Source organism: Dendropsophus ebraccatus, chromosome 9 (assembly GCF_027789765.1).
Source record: "Dendropsophus ebraccatus isolate aDenEbr1 chromosome 9, aDenEbr1.pat, whole genome shotgun sequence".
Classification (NCBI taxonomy): domain Eukaryota; kingdom Metazoa; phylum Chordata; class Amphibia; order Anura; family Hylidae; genus Dendropsophus; species Dendropsophus ebraccatus.
This window is the reverse complement of record NC_091462.1, coordinates 48071645-48091831: the sequence shown is the minus strand read 5'-3', so window position 1 is coordinate 48091831 and position 20187 is coordinate 48071645. Positions and strand designations below refer to the sequence as shown.

General features: G+C 38.6%; 1 protein-coding gene across 2 annotated transcripts in view; it reads right to left on the bottom strand.

The window, feature by feature from the left end:
• The window catches only part of ERBB4 (erb-b2 receptor tyrosine kinase 4), a 715736-nt gene that overhangs the window by 99801 nt on the left and 595748 nt on the right, over positions 1-20187 (bottom strand). For both annotated transcript variants that reach the window (XM_069983214.1, XM_069983215.1), the window contains exon 20: positions 3517-3702. In XM_069983214.1, the coding sequence (XP_069839315.1) occupies positions 3517-3702 (186 nt within the window). The remainder of the gene's footprint in view (positions 1-3516; positions 3703-20187) is intronic.

Here is a 20187-nt window from a genome sequence, read left to right as displayed (position 1 = left end):
TTTGATCGAACTCGAAAATTCACGAATCTGCCGCATTTGATTGCTGAAGCCTTCTCGGGCTGTGGAGAAGGGGACTGGCTGGATACTGCCTGGAATTACGGGATTCAGGCTATTACCTAGGCTGAATCACGGAATTCCAGGCAGTACCCGGGCACTCTCCTCCTTCCCCAGGGACCGGGAAGGCTTCAGCAATCAAATGCAGCAGGTTCGTGAATGTTCGAGTTCGATCAAACCTAGGATTTCCCGAGGTTTGATCAACTCTACTCACAAGAAAATACCCATGTATTTGCTTGTGAGCACAATAAATACTTGAAGATTCTTTGGAAGATTTTATTTTAATGGTGGGCATGCTATAAATAACACTACGAGTGAAAGTCCCATTTTTTGGTAGAAGATTGGGTACACATATATGTGGTACTTTGCCCTCATTTTAAAGCTGATTTTGGTCCGTATTTTTAGCTAAAGCCAGAAGTGGAACAACAGTAATGAAAGGATTGGAACCGTTTCTATGTTTTGGGCCCACTCCAGTTGTAGCTAAAAGTATTGCCCAGAATAAGCCCTATAAGAAAACAATTTATATTCTTAAAATAATGAGGAAAAATATTGAGTCAACAGAATAAAAAAACCGTAACAATATTTCCAGTAAGACAGTAAAAAAAAGGACCCTTATCTTTATCTGTCCAAGACCTTAAGGCCTCATGCATGATGCGGAGCTGTGGACAGTGGTAACATGGTAGCCTGACTCCTGACTACTAAGGCTGGTTATATAATGTACATTAGGCAATCATTCACAGATGTCCCTGCTTATGTATCAATATTCTATGGAATGCTATGTCTATAGCATAGGATGCGGCGAGAAAAGAGCTGTGCAACACCATTCACAATATGTTGAGTTTACAGAAAAACATATCTGTAACCTCATACTAAAACTACATGTTTTTAATAATGATGTTTCATTCTTATTATAATGGAACTGAATCGTTTGTAAGAATAGGAAACATTAAAGCGAATGTATTACTTCGCCTAAATAGTTTATTTTTTTTGCATATAACCCATTAAGTCCTGGTGCGTAAATCCATTTTTCCAACCATTGGCTGGGTCTCCTCATCTTCGCCAATTTCTTGATCTGCAATTATTCCCGCTTGGTGTACTGGAGGTCGGCCCAGAACCCCCAGTTTGTATCCCCTTCCCCTGAGTAATGCTCCGCCTTCATCAAGGCCAGGTCTGGCCCCGTCACTGAAGGGATGAGATATTGGTGAACTGGAGTGCTGAGCCCACCTCCAGTACACACTGAGCGGGCCCAGCTGCAGAGGGAGAAACTACCGCAGATGACATTATGCAAAGTTTGCAGAAAAGTTTGAAATCAACCTTAAAGGGGTAGTTAAAAAAAAACAACTTTCAAATCAACTGGTGCCAGAAAATGCTAGGGTTTGCAATTTACTTAAATAAAAAAAAAATGAAATTGAAAACTATTAACTATCTCAAGTCTTCCAGTACTTATCAGTTGCTATATGTCCTGCAGGAAATAGTGTATTCTTTCCAGTCTGATAGTGCTCTCTGCAGCCACCTCTGTCCATGACCGGAACTGTTAAAAACAGTAGCACATCCCCATAGAAAACCCTGCTCTAGAATGGAAAACTTACAAACTTCATATAAGTTAAGTTTTTTTTTATTATTATTGTGGGGGGGGGGGGGGGGGCTTTTCAAACCTCCTTTAATAATTCCAATTGTCAATTAAGTTCCAGTTGTTGACTGGCTGGAATAAGTTGGTAATGTTGCTTGTTATACCAGCTACATAGAGTCAGATTCCTCAGATATGAGTAACTTTTCTTAGTTAAGCATCCTTTTCTAATATAAAATGTGTTTTTCCGATTTGTAGTGCACCTAGTACGTGAACAGTTAACGTGGTTAATTTACCACAAAACAAGAGTCTAAATACTTAGTGTTAAGCACAGCGGAATTAGATTTATTGTGTGTATACTGCAGTTGTTGGATAAGTAGCTTTCAAAAATCAATATTTAATTAGCTCACATACTGTTTTATTACAAGCGCCGCTGAGAATCGCAGAGTATTTTCCCTGCTGCCTTCCCAAGACACAGCTTTGGTTTCTCTGGAAACAGGCTCTAACACACCGGGATTTCACCGCGGGGACTGGACTCCCCGATCCCGGAGAAGACAGAGATGTCACACTGTTTGCATTTGATCTGAACTTGTAAACAAGTCCCAGCTTGTAGATTTTATTGTAACATAATGAGAAAAGGAAATTTTAGACAATCTCCCACCTCAAGGCTCCTTATTCTTCCTTTTGCAGACCTAACACACTCTGCAGAGCTACCACAGCTGTCAAGTTCTACGTGCTCTGTTGTCTGGCAACAGATGGGTCTTTATCTACCATTTATTAAAATGTAATTAAGATAGCAACTATATCATCAATTTTACTTTAATATCTCCAAAAATAATCTTCCTAATCTCAGAAGGGCCTTTTACCAGATCTGCAATTATTGGGCCATCTGAATTTAAACTTACTCATCCCACTGTGCCCAGAAGCTGTGTGCAAACATGGCTATACAGATTTCAATGATTCTTAAGTGTTAACAGATGCTAAACTGTTTCTGGAGATACTTTACAAACAATAGAAGGTTCTTTGTGGATTCTCCGTGGGTCTCTTTTACGCCTTTACATCATTTCGAGAACTATTAGATGGTCTTGAACATTATGGAATCATCATTGCTATCCATTTGATATTCTATTGTGCATGTTCCAGAATATCTCTCAACTGTTTAAACAATGGTGTCCTCTTTTATAGAGGGTAAATATGAAGGGTAAATAAGATGATCGCTACTAATGACCTAACCATTGAGGATTTATATGCTACTCTATGCTATAACGTAAGATGGTGTTTAATCACTTTTATTAATACTCACTTTATTCTTAATTGTGTAAATAAAGTTGCAATGTTGCTATGATACAGATAATGGACGGACATGGAAAAGGACAAGGATGTTCTAAAAAATGTTAAAAGCACCAAAACAGAGGTCCCAAAACTTTATGCAAACTTAGAGAAGACATTTTAAAGGCCCCTTTACAAAGACCTGAACTCTGTGATCGGCACTGACATGATCAATTATGTGGCCCATTCAATGCATTATTGTAACAAACAATTGCATGTAAAAGAGTGCACCAAATTTTATCCCAGTAGCCTATATTGTCTGTTTGATTGTATGCATCTTTGGACATTGCTTGTCCTGGGGTTGGCCTTATTATTTGTGCGTAAATCTTGCAGCAACTTTGGTGGACAATGTTACATTTTAAATTGTGTCATTGCCATGCTATGCCCCTTGACTGTTAGACCAAGCCTCTTTTCCTACCAGTGAGCATAAGCAAAATACTATCATCAGATACATAGGCAAAGAAGAGATGCTGGCTACAAGGGCAGAATTAGGGTCTCCCTTCTACTTTCTTTGAGCAGTTTGCTTACTGTACATTTTTTCTACCTTAAAAATTTTTATTTCTTACCTTTGCTATCTGAACACACCAGTTAAGAAGCAGTTGGGAACCAATGTTATCCTTGTGTTCATGGACGTAATCCAGAAGGCATCCATGAGGCATCAGTTGGGTGACCAGTTGGATAGTAGGACTGAGGGAGACGCCAAGTAAGCGGACCAGGTGGGGATGATCCATGCTAGCCATAATCAGTGCTTCCTAAAAGAAAAAACATGTTGTTTAGTTATTCCTAGTCACTAACACATTCTGTTACCACTGTATATATATGTTAAAGTGCCTTGAAAAGACAACACTGCTGTAAACTATACAATATAATTTTACAAAGCAGAGAAAGAAATATAATTGGATTCAGCAAAGGCATACAGCAAGTTATTTCTTTCGTTTTTTTCTTCCTTGATCTTTGGAGGGGCTAGGTGGCTACTGTATTTACAGACAACTCAACTTTTACCATACCATGAATATTGTAGGACTTTATAAGCCAAAACAATATTGCAACATGTCAGTAAAAGTGCCCCCAAAATGTAAACCACATTACAACCACTGGGTGGCAACATATAGAATAACACATAGAATAAGCTGGTCATTTTACCATACATCAGTGTCCTTCTTGACCTTTCTTTGTGGCTTAATATACCACAAACTCTGTCCCAAGATTAATAGCTTAGAAAAATATTGTGATAGTGTGTCAGGATATGTATAAGTTATATGTATCTAGGTGTGGCCAGCAAGTCGTTGTGATGTGAATTACGTGTTAAAGTGAATGGACCACCTAAAGGGAAATAATAAGATTTACATTAGAGCGGGACCCACTCTGATGATAGCACTCGAGATCAGGGCTCAAAGACAGACCAGGCCTGCTCACTATGGTGTCGATGATTAATACCCCCATAGTGTAGGTAGATATTGGGGGGGGGGGTATATAATACAATGATGATCTCCTGATGGGTGGCAAGGTGCGGAGTTTAATTATATTGGTTGTAATGGAAATCCTATGTCCATAGTCATGTCAATAGTTTGAGCGGAGGCACCCGAGATATTACAGTGAGACAGTGAGGCAGGCAGGATTTCGAGCACAGTCCACGACGTTGGTTCTGCTCAGAATTTCCGGCTGTTTTGCTCAGCGTGAATGGGCTCTTAACATAACGGCTGTTGTTTTCAGTCTTTAATGATTTTCATTAAAGCCCATGGAAACAACAGCCGATGGCTCACACAATGTATAAAATAATGGTGGCTGTACCAATGGCCCTCCTTATTGGAGGAGGGCCATTGGTTGTGGTTCTAAGTGTCAAATAACGTCTGTTTAAAATCATTGTGTGAACGTGGCCTACAATATATTATATAATTAATCAGCACACAAGTGTTGACATAAAATATGAGAACATTCAAAGTTGGGGGCATTTTAGTTTTGTAGGGAAAAAAAGAAAAAAAGAAAGAAAGAAAGAAAGAAAGAACACTCTTATAATTGCTGCATTTTACATTGCCTCCCCTATAAAAAAAAAAAAAAAAGGCAGATGTCTTGGTTCTGCACTTTTATAATAGAAAGGAAAAAAGATAGTTTAGAAAAACTGATATCGCTGAGTTGGTAAAAAGAAATCCAAATATTTGAACAGTTGTTGGGGACATAGTGAGCTCTAGGACGTGTACTGCATTATAAGAATGCCTTCTGCTACAGGGACAAAGTTTTTCTTATTAAGAATGATCTGTAACAAAAATCTCCTTAGACCTGAAGAATGATTCAGAAGTCTTAAACTCTTTATCCCGAGTTCTGCAGAAAGGTTTAATATCACGAAAATTATACACAGAGAGGGCACTGCTATCACTTTATTTATTTGCTGATTAGTTGTGGAGTTATATGTGATTTGAGCTAACATGGAAGGGGGTCCTGAGCAGCTATACATTATCTGGGAATGGAGATATCTGTGGTATAGTCTCACTCTCCAAAGAAAGTAAAGAAAAAAGTCTCTGCTGCCGTTTTTGTAAACAAATATTTATGAATTATTTCCACCTTTTCTTGTCTATTGTTCGGCTGCCATGTCCCCTGTAATAAGTAATCGAATATGTTTATAGGCACCCTACCAAAGTACAAGGGTCTAGTACTATATGGACAGTGAAACTATTTGCATAACATAGCCTCAATGGGTCTGAAGCAGAATATTAATATGTGATTGCAGTATAGCCTTCAGACGAGCAAATCACTCAAAAATTTGTTTCGCGAAGTTTGAGAATATTTGCGCTAATGTGCGAATATTTGCAAATTGCATACAAATGATTGGACGGGGCAAGGGATTAGGGAAAATCCCTTCCTCCTGCCAAAAGATAGTTCTGTAAACTAACATACAGTATGCGGCCGCCATGTTCAGTGAATTTGCAAAGTGAATCCAGCAAATTAGCACATTGCTACAAAGCGAATCAGAATTCCTTAGATTTGCTTCGCTCATCTCTAGCCTTCAGCCTAACTTTGAAGTTTAGCAAAAATATTGCATCGACCTTTTAGAAATTACCTTTTTTTTTTTTTTTTTTTACATAGGTCACTAGTAGCTGATTACCAGTGTGTCCACGACTCCACAACAGCCATGTTGGCCATAGTGAACAATCTATGAAGCCAGAAATCTCTGCACCATACATTGTATTGTGATGGTGCCAGGTACTGAAGTGAACAGGAGTTGCTCTGCAGTAACCCAGTGCAACCACTAAATAATCTAAGGAGCCAAGGATTCTTGCTCTGTCAGCCACTTAGATCTTATGCTGTGGCTGAGTAGAACAGCTGATCGGGCTGTCACTCATGAGGCAAGAGTGACAGCCCGCTCAGCCAATCACAGGCTAATAAGGAAATGGCAACATCCAATCTGTGATTAGCTGAGTGAACTCTGACTTCTGAGACAAAAGTGACAGCCCACTCAGCCAATCACAGGCTGTGGTGCTGCCCCATCCTATTCAGCCTGTGATTGGCTGAGCGGGCCTTCACCAAAGAAGATGAGGACAGGACCAGAGAGCCACCAGGAGACACCGGGGCACTGTGGACAGGGGAGAATATTTTTTTTTTTTTTTTTTTAACATGAACTGCACCATTTTGCCAAACCCCTCTAAACTTTGCAGAAAGTTTTTGTAGTGAACCAACTTTTTTTTTGCAAAGTTTAAAACGAATTTGGGTTCAGCAGGTTTGGTTCGCTCATCTCTTCCTACCACCCAGAGAGTCTTCTTAATTTGGTCAAAAAACTCACTAATACCACTTGAATTAAAGCCAAAAGTCTTTCTTTCCTTACTTTACCTATAATATTACAATGACAATAGGTAAGTTGAGTTCACCCTCCCCATGATACACATGCCTCAACAGAAATGTATTTGTGAATTATGCATAAAACTAATAGTATCACCTAACACAAAGCATATGTTGCAGTCTTTTATCGCACCAAGTTTCTTTTTTTCAAAGGTATCATAAGTTAGTTATATTTTTTATTTTAACCATAGACGCGTAGCCTTTGTTGTTGAGTATCAGGGGGTAGAAATGATTGCTATCAGAGATCCTTTTCCAGCAGCTTCTTGAAGATTGAGAAGACAGAATCACAATAACCGAACACAGAGAAGCGATTAAGCAGACACCCCATGTGGGAAGGCTCTATACACGGTGCATTGTGGACCCACAATACAGAATCATTAGCCAACACCTGGGGGACTCTTTACAGCTTCAAGTTTATGTTTATCTTCCAAGATTTTCATTACCACCTTTTCCTCACAAATAGTCACACCTTAAGTCATCAAACAGCTGGATCTTACGCCCAGCGTCAAATGAAGAGGTGCTTGATACAAGATCCAATTTGCCGAGCACTTGGCCACCTTATTTTATGAGAGCACAACACACATTTACATTTCTTTTGAAATATTGAGTTGCCTGTGTCTGATTTTTAGCACCTAATAACAGGACGGTAAAAAAAAAAAAATAGTGATAGAAAAATGATGAACGTTCATTACAATAAAACAAACTATTTAAAATTTCCCTGAAAAAAATGTGTCAGGCAGATGGTAACCAATCACAGTTCATTCTAAAAAACAAAAGATGAGCTGTGATTGGCTGCTATCTGTCTGGTGACCCATCATTTTTAACTTTTCTGTTGACCTAGCCTTTAGTGGAAGAATTTTGGGGTGTATATATAATGATTTTTAAGGCTTTTTAATTCTTTTTTTTTTTTTTTTTTTTGAGGGAATGAAGTGCAATTATAAGTATATATTAAGTAATGGCTTGTACGAAAACTGTATGACATACTATTATGTCAATTCTGCATAGTTGCTATGATGTCATAGTGCATAATTTGGTGGAAGATGGATAAACAGGTACTATAGGCAAATCTAGCATACTGTGGTATGCCTAAGGCAGTGCCTGAGATAGAGGATACATAACCTCATGCCAGCTCTACTGGAACAGTTGTCTACTGGAGACATGTTTGACTTATGTTAAACACAAAGGATACATTTTTTTTTAAATGAGATTATTCCATAAACCCACGGGAAACCTATTTTTCCATCACTCATGGGTAATATGCAGCACAATCTGCAACACGGCCGTTTTTTTTTTTTTTTTTTTTTGCAGATAATGACATACCCATTGAACTCAATTGGGAAAATCAGCAACAACTCCACAATCATTCCATGTTAGAAACTGATGCATGAAAATTTACACAGAAATGATGTGGTAATGCAGTTTGTTGAAATTTCATCCACGCTAATCCTACTATAGTTTACTATAAATTTTCCAACTATAAATCTGGATGAAAAAACAAATCTTACCAGTGGTAACATACCCTACTGATGGGCAAGTGCTTTGAACATGTCAAAATAGATGGACACATTTTTATAATGAACAAAAATCCAGATTGTATATGAAATACCTATTAAAACCCTAACAACAGTCTGTCATAAACACTTCACAATATATTGGAATGCCATGGCACGTGCTTGAAGGTTTATTAGGAAGTGGAGACATGCAAAGAGCAATCCTAAATAATAGGAAGTTCTTAAGTATAGGCTTTCAATTTCTTATTGTAGAATTCTGGCACTAATTGCTGCACTCAGAAAGCCGCAGCATACTTAGAGTTAGAGGCCTTTGTATGCTCCATTGTGATAAATGTATCAAGAGCTGCGCAGTAATTGTCTACTGTATTATATAGTCCTTTTTTATTATTGCTTTAACAGGCGCCACAAAATAAGGAAGCTTGACAGTCAGTTTTAATTTCTTTTAAGAGAAGTAAATTTTCTTTCATGTGAATATTAATTTGTTTCCTACTAGAATGTATAGGTGATAACTGTTTTCTTTGTAGGGTAGACACTATCCTCTATTACAAATGAATGGGGGAGGGGGGGATGCTAAGTTTCTAATAAGCCCTAGAATCTTGAAAATATAAATAAAAAATTAATTGAATACAGTTGCACTCATTTGGTACAGTAATACCTCGGTTTTCGAACGCTTTGGAACTTGAACTGCTTGGTATTCGAACGAAAATTTACCCAGAAGTAGTGTTTGGAATTCGAACTTTGCTCAGTTTTCGAACGTTTTTGCAAGCGTGGATGGTGGGTTGTACCTGGCGAGTTAGGCAGTGGTGAGGCTTCACATATAGTACAGTGCTGTATAAGACTGCTGGAGTGCATATACAGTGCAGTAGTAGTACAAGCAGTGCACCATCATCTCCCCTACATTACAGTGCTTGGATGGGGGGGACGCTATACAGGAAAGGATGGGTGAGGAGTTGGTGACTACTGTAATATAATTGCTGGTTCTGATGAATATTTCTTATGTTTAATGTCCTGTACAGTAGTGCTGTTCTGTACTGTACTGTAGTGATTATACTGAGCACTTATCAGTGTAATAAATGAGTATTGTAGGTAATTATTGGTGGCTGCTGGAACCAATTAATCACATTTACATTATTTCCTATGGGAAGACACTGCTCGGTTTTCAAACTGCTTGGTTCTCAAACTGCCTTCCGGAACCAATTAAGTTCGAGAACCGAGGTACCACTGTATTTGGATTGATTACTACTAAATTTTTATCAAAAGTCATAATTATAAGCATACATATTCTAAGTATTATAATAATAAATGAACTGTTCTACCTTACATGTATTTTTTTAGCACACTAAGTAAACATTCACAGTGCAGGGAGAAAATGTAACTAAACCCTTCGGCTATATTCACACAGTATATTTTTTAAGACAAGAACGGCCTTTGTTGGCGATTAAAACAATGTCCGTTCTTGCTTTAAAATAAGGTCATAATAACAGCCATTGTTCAGACACTGTATTGGACAATGGCCATTGCTTGGTATGGCCGCAGAAATAATTGGCGTGTTAATTATTTCTGGGCATTAGAGTGTGAACAATGGCCGTTGTTCTGTTTTGTTCACACAATTTACAGCCGATCTGACGGCTGTACATTGCATAGAGTTCAATGGTTAATTGGATTGCCGGTACACTCAAATGTGCCCCCAATCTGAATAAAATAAAATGATGTTCCTGCGGCCGATACTACCATATTGGTCGCAGGAACGTGTCTCTCTATACCACATCTTTAGAGTTTCTCCGTAATTTGTTTGCATTGAAAGATGTTTCTGTTTCCCCCTGACCCCTGTCCTTTTTAGGAGAATAAGTTTGTCAGTAACGAAGTTTTATGAGGCTTTATTTAGTTTAGGCTATGTTCACACATGCATTTACATTGCGATACTGCGTCATTTAATTACGGTAATGAATCATTTCATTGCCGTCCATTCATCCTTTATTGTGTTAACGCCATGGAACTCCAACGTGTGTGAATATACCCTTAGCAAGGCAGGGGTGAAACCCATAAATCTAATCTCATTAATTGAAACACCTTTTTGTCAATTAACTCTTAGAGAACTCATTAATACGAAGATTTACTTACTTCTTCTTGCACTGTCGATGTTTACTTAATGTGTAAAAAAAAAAAAAGACCCAAATGGTTGTATATTCTTAGTATACATTGTTTTTGTCTATAATTGGAATAATATTTGTCCCATATGTTATTCTTCACCAATACAGACCACATAATTCCAAAGGGTTTGATTACTTTTTCTTGCAATTGTATCTCCTCATAAGAGGAAAGGGGTCAATAGATAGGGGGAGAAAAACCCCTGTGATCATCTCATACAGGCAGGAAAGAGGAGGGGTAGATAAGTCAGTCAAGTCAGTCTACAAAGGACACTCATATAAGCCATGTTCTAGTATAGAGACAAAAAAAGAGTTTACTGTATATACTGTAGAACAATGTAGAGGTTGTAAATTCAAAAGTAAGCACATTTTTTAACTAAAATTGGAGGAAATAATGGAGGGAGGAAGGGAGGGAGGGAGGGAGGGAGGGAGGGAGGGAGGGAGGGAGGGAGGGAGGGAGTGGGTATTTAGGGGGTGGAATTTGGGTCAATGTTTTGCCAAACCAAACAGAAGGAATATTCTAGCAAGGAGATTTAGTAGATATGGAATTGATTTTTGTGATATTTATGTGAAATTGAAATATTGTTCCAAAGGTATGTATGTATGTATGTATGTATGTATGGTTTGTGTTGGTGTATTTTTAATGTTATAAACCTAATAAATAAAGATTGAAAATAAAATGGAGGAAATGTTTTTGTACCATAATAAGTAAAACCTTGAAAAAAAAGGCTTTTCAAAGGTGCCTATAGCTTTTTAGTTCCTAAGTGGTATTACCATATAGAACATAAACTGTGTAACATTACTGTATAGGTGTCATCACACCCATGAGTTTTGTTGTGTTCTGTTAATAATGGTGACAGGTGGTGGTCTGGGTGCTTTAGTTTACAACTGCCTGTTTTGTTCTTTTTCTAATCTAGCCCTTGTAACAAATGTTTACAATGGGAGAATCTAAACTGATTTTGTAATAACGTCAGTATTCATGTATTAATATTTTCTAAAAACCTTGTTTTTATATGGACATTTCTCACAATCCTTTTTAGTATGTGTAAAAGATTTTTTTTAAATATAAATATTTTTAGTATAAATTGGATAACATGCTAATTACATGCAGGAAGCAGAAATGTGCTAGAGATCTCTTTGAGAGGAAGCCAGTTCACATTTGGCAAGCCTAACTTGCTGAAAGGAAGAGTTTCTCTTAGGAATTTGCTGGGAGGATGATGTCTTTTTTTGAGTTGTAGGATGCTGGCAGCTGCATAACAAGGGCTCATTCAAGGATTTGCTTGGATATTAGTCGACAGAACGGTGCCATCCAAATCCATAGTCATTTAAATTAGGCAATTTGTGGCTGTCAGAAAGCGACTTCTAATGTGAATTAAACATATCTATGTATATTAAACAATGGGGCTAAAAAGAATCTGTCACTAAGGTATAATTCATTCTATTGGATGTCTGTAACATTCTCTAGATTAGCCAAGCTAGTGTTTACAGTTGCCCCTTCAACCCAAAAGGGCTAATATAATAACCATAACCACCGGGAGCATATTCACGTGAGTGTATATGGGGGTTATTCACTCTTTGCTATCCATCTAGGATAGATTATGTGTTATGCCTCCAATAATACTCTTTCTTCTTTATGGATTTTTTTGTAGGACATATGAGCTCCTGACAAAATAAAGAAACCGAGGCTACCCTATATAGTGTTTAGTAGCACTTTTGTGTAGAATGCTGTAACAGAATCAATTAGACTCTCTTTAGGCAATTTACAATATTAGCGATGTTCATTCAATCCTTTTAGCTATCAAGCCAAATAAAATGAATAAGATCTGTGTTTGCTCTGTGGATATGTTAGAATAAATAGTATAAAACATAAGGCGGCATTTGGTTTTGCTGTGATAAAACATATTTTGTAGATACTGCACATAAAGTGAACATACTAACTTTTATTGTCTCGGCACTTTACTATAAAGTAGGAGACAGGCCTAAATCTATCAAAACACGTCTGTCTTATGTAAAATCAATCCAAGCAGAAGGAGAAAGCATCCGACGATCAAATATTTGAAAAGAAAATAGGTATAGGAGGAGGGAAGCCAGAAGTTCCCTCTGTGCCTATCCAAGCAGTCAAACACAAGACACATGGCAGACAGCAAGCTGGAAGACAAAAAGCTGGAAAAAATTCAAAGGGTTGAATAGAAAAATACTCATGGCCATGAACAATACTCCCACTTTATAATACTGGCACTAGATATCGTACATTAAATGACTATTTCTAGAGACCTTGACTGATTGACTGATATGCTGGTGTTCCCTGTTCATGGGATCGGTGGGGGTCAGACCACCGGCGATCAGTATGCCCAGATGAGAATATCCCTTTAAGTTATGTTAACCATTTTTTGAGGTGAAAATACTGCCATATTTTGGTCTCAAAAAATGTGTGACTATAACCTTAAGAGGCTAGGATCTAGTGCATACAAGCAAACTAAAAGTAGAGTGGGGTTTGAGCTGGCACGTTAGGGTATGCATACTTTGAAGCAAGATTTTTTTCTTGCTTAAAAGGGACTGGAAAACGGAAAAAGGGACTTTTTTTTTAAAGGCTTAATAAGTTAAACTCCAGCTATGTAAAAAGTCTTCACTTTGCTCCCCTATTGGAAGTCTTGTGCTATAAAGATGTATGCATTTAACAATTCAGTACATGCATATAAATAAACTTTGTATTTGGGAAATAGTGGAGGATTAGAGAAGAGCAAAGTGATACAAGATTTGCTATGAATAGCGTTATCATTTTGCTTCGTTCTGTGAAGCAAATTCCTGCTAATTCGTTAAGGAAATTTGCAAAAAAACAAAATGGTGTCCGCACATGCTGTCTGGAACATCACTTGATTAACCATAATCCCTACCTGCAGGCCCCTCTGTGATTTCAGCACCTTCCCCTCACCTTCTATATAAGGCAGTTCGTAAACGGAGGTGGCCAGTTGTCTGTGTGTGGAGGAGAGTGCAGGATCGCAGCAGACAGTTAGAGCAGAGCAGGGAGAGACTAACACAGTGATTTAAGGACAGATAAAAGAGGATAGGAGAGCTATTGTGGATGACATCAGCACCTCCCCCTCACCTTTTATATAAGGAGGTTTGTTAAGGGAGGTGGCCAGTCGTCTGTGAGTGGGGGAGAGAGCACGATGGCAGCAGGCAGTTAGAGCAGATCAGGGAGAGACTAACAGAGTGATATAGGGACAAAGAGGAAAGGAATGGCAGAAATTGGATGATTTGCTGGCTGATTGAGTTTTTTTTAAATTGTGACTTTTCAATCTTTGACACTTTTACAACAACATGCTTTAACAAATTCGCCCTTCTGTAATAGTCCCAGTATTATAGCTACTAAAGTTTTGGCTGTTTTAATTAAATTCGTTAAGATTCGATTCGCAAATCTTAATGAGTTAGACCAGAAATATGTAGAGCTTGCAAAATGAATTTCCATCTGCTTCACTCATCCCTACTGAGGATCCTATTACAATATATTATTGTATTAAACAGTATAAACTAGGGCACTCATTTCTGTGATAAAAAATTATACAAGTGACCCTTTAACAACAAGTTATTGGGCCTAACCTTTTGTGTTATATTTTTAAAGAGCCCAAGGAAGCATTTTGTGATGTATAGTATTCTAAGGCTTATTTCAAAGGACAGCCACACTTCATAGCACATGCCGACATATTCCTAGGAAGTAAGGCGCTCCAGTCTCTGTGATATTCATGTTATACTTTAAATAATTCACTTTTACATTGTGCCAAGGGGATGAAAAGTCTCTTGGTTATAGAAACTTGACATATACTGCTAATGAGGGACATCAACAACTAGCTTCTATTGGTCTAAGCACAGATACAGTAATGTATTCTTCCTCAAGAAACATGAAAGTAGAATTTCTTAAATGCCAGAGATCCCCCTAAGAAAAGAATGTTCCCCATCATAAGGGACTACAAAACCTGTCTGCGAGATCAAATTTTAGCTTAAAAATCCACGTTACAGGACGCTTCTCAGCTGGTCAAGTCACCTGCCTCAGGCAATCCACATTATATGTTTGCTTCTATTTAATCGGAAATGTAAAGAGAATAGATGACATGCCAGGTTCCTATCAACGTCTAATGACGATGAAATGAATTTCTGTACTCCACAATATCTTTTAGTCATAACTTAGCTAGAGGGCTTGGAAAAGCATTGCAGAAGCCTAGTGGGAGTTAGAATGTTCTTACATCCCCCAAAGATGTGATCAGACGTCGAGAATGCATTTAATCTTTTAATCTTAAATTAGTTCAATCAAGTAACGAAATATCAATATTTTCCCGAGTTTTTTTCCCGTTCAGGTTTGAAAAGCAAACCTTGTCAGGGTGTAATCCATCGCTAAACTCATATATACAATCTAAATGTCACCGCCATCATGTTTTTGTAATTTATGCATAAAGTCAACTTTAGAACTAAAACTCAAAAACTTTTGAAAAAATATATGGATTTGTTTTGTTTTTTTAAAGGGAGTGGTAAGAAACAACATTTCCATTCGTTATTATTATTATTTTTTTTTTAAATTCAGACTCCACTTTTTTTTCCTGTGTTAAATTTTCTTAGGTAGCTTTGAAATATGTTCGGAATGTTGCCTAGAAACAGATAAAGAAGGAAGCAGTGACTTTGCTGGAACTCCTTAATACTGTGGAGACCTGCATTTTTACCTGAAGTCTGCGAAAGCTTGGGTGGCGTATATTGATGATGTGTCATCACCAACCCTGATTTCTCCTGGGAAGATGGCTGCCAAATCTCATCTGGATAAAGAAATTGATGGTGAAACTGGATTTTCCTTTTTTTATTGCTAAAGCAACAAAATCTTACAGGTATTTAATTATTAACTACGTGAGTACCTGGGTATTTTATCATGTCCGTTCTTCTGACAACAGATGAATCATGTTGTCTAAATATGGGTTTTACAGTTACAACATTTTTGTTTACTTCTCCAAACATTTGGCACGATAAGTGACTTTATGTGTGATCATGATCTTATATGCATGCACAGTTTATGTTATCAGGGCAGGCACTGGAACTTTGGATTTGGCTGGTGGTTATATAAAAAGAAGATTTAAAAAAATATATATATATATTTACTTCTTTTTTTGACCTGACAAGGGCACTGGACACTGGAAGGGCACTGAGAAATCACATTGAAGACTTTTTTTTTTAAACTTTTTATTTAGTTTTATTTTTCTTCTATAGTACAATAATAAAAAAGGGTATAAGAGCATACCAATATAACACACCAATATACAATTTTTCCTTATTTCCTTACCTCCATTACCCTAACCCCATCATTGGTAATTCGAAATTCCAGGTACATAACATTTATACACGGTTATCTTCCTTCAGAGGGGCGGCCCCTCCGGCACCCGAGCGCCCAAGGCACATTATACTCTATACTAATCCCATACTCCCCTTCCCTATCTACCAAATACTCTGTCTACCCTAACTATCCTAGGCTAGGGTACCGGGCGATCCCCCTAGCAGTGTCGCACAGAGCTTATGTGATTGGAGAGCCCACTAATACACAGCTATATTCTTCTTTTCATCTTTCCTCCCGTTTTCTTTTCCAAGTAGGATCATACCTTATCATAGCATATTTGAGAAAATAGCCAGTTTTACATTACCTTCTTATTTCAATCATCACTCAACCCTCTAGGGCATCTAAGCCAACTAAATGACCTTTTCCGCCCCAGAGGTAAAGTTTTACACAACACACACAATTGTGGTTTGTCCCATATCTATAATATCTTACTCGCCACATCCATTTCCATACATAATCGGTAGTGAATTACTGTTATTCCTTTCTGTAAGGATCTTTACTTTGCCATATTGCGCCATTGGCTGATTACTCAATCAGCCAATTGAAGACTTTGAAGACTTTTAGTATATCACATGAGCTCATTTCGGGCTGATTACTGGCTGAGAGTGCTTAGTGAGGGTACTTAGTAAATTTAATTATGGACAGCAGCACCAAGGAAAAGCAGGGTGGCTCCCGCACTGCTCACTCGACTGTTTCCGATGATACCCAACTCTAAATATCTTTACATATAACCAGAAATTGATGAGTGTGCAGTTCAGGAGCAGCTCTGCTATTCGCTGTTGTTGCCTGTACTATGGACAACAGCAGGGAGCAGAAGAGTGGCTCCTGCACTGCGGACATGGTTGTTTCTGATCCTCTATACCACTAACTAGCTCTTCATGGATAAGGAACCCGATGATGTTTATCTCTGGTATTGAATGAAACATACGGAGGAGATGGAACAGGGAGGCAGAGTGGAGATATGCTACACCCATACAGCTATGTACAGATTCAGCATAGTTATGGGGTAAGGATTGAGTGTATGTGGGGGTGGGGGGTGTTTGTGGGTGGGCTGTTTAGCTGTAATTTTCCATTAGAAGGAATATGAATGGGTTAATAAAGTATATTAAAAAAATGTTATAAACTGCACATTTTTTTTAAATAAGAGAAGAAAAAGAAAAAGAGAAGATAGCTACTTAATAAACCTATCATTCTTTCTTTTCTAGGTGCCCAGGTCATCATAGTCAATAGTGGTCCCTTGATAATCCTCTGGCACAAATATCTCAGAGGGGAAATGCATTGAGATGGTTTTACCTTAGTACTTTTTGGTCATTGCACTTTATTTTTGTGTTGGTGCACTGATTTAGGCAACTCTGTCTTTTTTGTAGACCTTGTGTTGTGGAAGAAGGAAAGAATAAAGCAAGAATAGTTAGTTCATGTTAGGGAGGGTCCGGATTAGATCATGCCCTATTATGATATTTGTATCCATGTTAATGTCAAACATGTGTGTGTTTTATTTGTTGGGCTTACTATTTTAAAGATTATAAATAAAGGTTACGTTTTAGAGTTTGGGTCTAATTGCAGTGACTTTTGATATTTTTTTTCTTTCATATTAACTGGTGTCAGAAAGTTCTATAGATTTTTAATTTACTTCTATTTAAAAACCTTAAAGGGGAACTCCACATAAGAAAAATGTGCTTTCTATTAAAAGTACATTAACAGTTATATAGATGTGTCTATATAATGCATTACCATATCTGTACAGTTCTGCCGCACTGGTAGCTGATAGAAATGCAGAAAGTGAAGAAAAATGGCTTCTGTGCCAATCCACATTGTCTCCTGCTCCCACTGCTCTCCCACCTTAGGAGACAAATATTCCATGTCTCTGTCTCACATTGTGTGTGTTTGCTGAGGACAGGCTGATGATGCAGACAGGGGGCAGGGCATGATGTCACAGGAGGCTGAGTGATTCACAGAGTGATTCACTGAGTTATCTCCTTAGTGATCCCCTGAGTGATTCACGATCTCTGACCGGCCAGAAGCAGCTGCATTGCAGTACTGCAGCGTATTCACAAAAATGATGCAGTACCACAAGTAAATTATGCTAAATGGCAGAGAGGATCAGAGCAAGCACTGCCAATCCCACCTGAATGAAAAATGAGGCATAAACAGTATATCCCATGTGAGATAATAAGGGATAAAATCCTCATTGTGGGGCTCAACTTCAAAGATAAAAGATGCTCGATCATATTATGTGTGTGGAAATGAAAAGAAAAAAAAATTCAAAAAGTTTTTTTACATTATTCCAATATCACCATTACAGGTAGAGAATACAGCGTGCTGTGTGGTGTTACAGGTAGAGAATACAGGGTGCTGTGTGGTGTTAAAGGTAGAGAATACAGCGTGCTGTGTGGTGTTACAGGTAGAGAATACAGCGTGCTGTGTGGTGTTACAGGTAGAGAATACAGCGTGCTGTGTGGTGTTACAGATAGAGAATACAGCATGCTGTGTGGTGTTACAGGTAGAGAATACAACGTGCTGTGTTGTGTTACAGGTAGAGAACACAGCGTGCTGTGTGGTGTTACTGGTAGAGAATACAGTGTGCTGTGTGGTGTTACTGGTAGAGAATACAGTGTGCTGTGTGGTGTTACTGGTAGAGAATACAGTGTGCTGTGTGGTGTTACAGGTAGAGAATACAGTGTGCTGTGTGGTGTTACAGGTAGAGAATACAGTGTGCTGTGTGGTGTTACAGGTAGAGAATACAGAGTGCTGTGTGGTGTTACAGGTAGAGAATACAGCATGCTGTGTGGTGTTACAGGTAGAGAATACAGCGTGTTGTGAGGTGTTACAGGTAGAGAATATAGCGTGCTGTGTGGTGTTACAGGTAGAGAATACAGCATGCTGTGTGGTGTTACAGGTAGAGAATACAGCATGCTGTGTGGTGTTACAGGTAGAGAATACAGTGTGCTGCATGGTGTTACAGGTAGAGAATACAGCGTGCTGTGTGGTGTTACAGGTAGAGAATACAGCATGCTGTGTGGTGTTACAGGTAGAGAATACAGCGTACTGTGTTGTGTTACAAGTAGAGAAAACAGTGCGCTGTGTGGTGTTACAGGTAGAGAATACAATGTGATGTGGTGTTACAGGTAGAGAATACAGCGTGCTGTGTGGTGTTACAGGTAGAGGATACAGCGTGCTGTGTGGTGTTACAGGTAGAGAATACAGCGTGCTGTGTGGTGTTACAGGTAGAGAATACAGCGTACTGTGTGGTGTTACAGGTAGAGAATACAGCATGCTGTGTGGTGTTACAGGTGGAGAATACAGTGTGCTGTGTGGTGTTAAAGGTAGAGAATACAGCGTACTGTGTGGAGTTACAGGTAGAGAATACAGCATGCTGTGTGGTGTTACAGGTAGAGAATACAGTGTGCTGTGTGGTGTTACAGGTAGAGAAAACAGTGCGCTGTGTGGTGTTACAGGTAGAGAATACAATGTGATGTGGTGTTACAGGTAGAGAATACAGTGTGCTGTGAGGTGTTACAGGTAGAGAATACAGCGTGCTGTGTGGTGTTACAGATAGAGAATACAGCATGATGTGTGGTGTTACAGGTAGAGAATACAATGTGATGTGGTGTTACAGGTAGAGAATACAGTGTGCTGTGAGGTGTTACAGGTAGAGAATACAGCGTGCTGTGTGGTGTTACAGATAGAGAATACAGCATGCTGTGTGGTGTTACAGGTAGAGAATACAGCGTGCTGTGTGGTGTTACAGGTAGAGAATACAGTGCGCTGTGTTGTGTTACATGTAGAGAATACAACGTGCTGTGTGGTGTTACAGGTAGAGAATACAGTGTGCTGGGTGGTGTTACAGGTAGAGAATACAGCGTGCTGTGTGGTGTTACAGGTAGAGAATACAGCGTGCTGTGTGGTGTTACAGGTAGAGAATACAGTGTGCTGGGTGGTGTTACAGGTAGAGAATACAGCTTGCTGTGTGGGTGAGACTACAATGAAATGATAAAGTACTGCAAATAATTCAGTAACACAATGAAACTGCAATGTGTGATCACAGCCTAGATGTTCTGCAACAGATTTGGGTGGGGAATGGGCAGGGTGGAGGACTGTGATGAACAGCTGAGGGAAAGCAATGCATTCTGGAACCTGTACTGCATTCTGGGAACTGTTCAACCAGGAAGTACAGAAACACAAAACAGAACAACCCCCCCCCCAAAAAAAAAAAAGAAAAAAAACAACAACACGATTTTTGGTAGTTTCAAAACTGGGATAGATGGGTAAGTAAAGCTATATGCTTCTGTGGAAGTTTATTTTTTTTAACCTCTACCTGGAGTTCCCCTTTAAGTCTTCCATTACTTAGCATCTTCTGTATGCCCTGCAGGAAGTGAT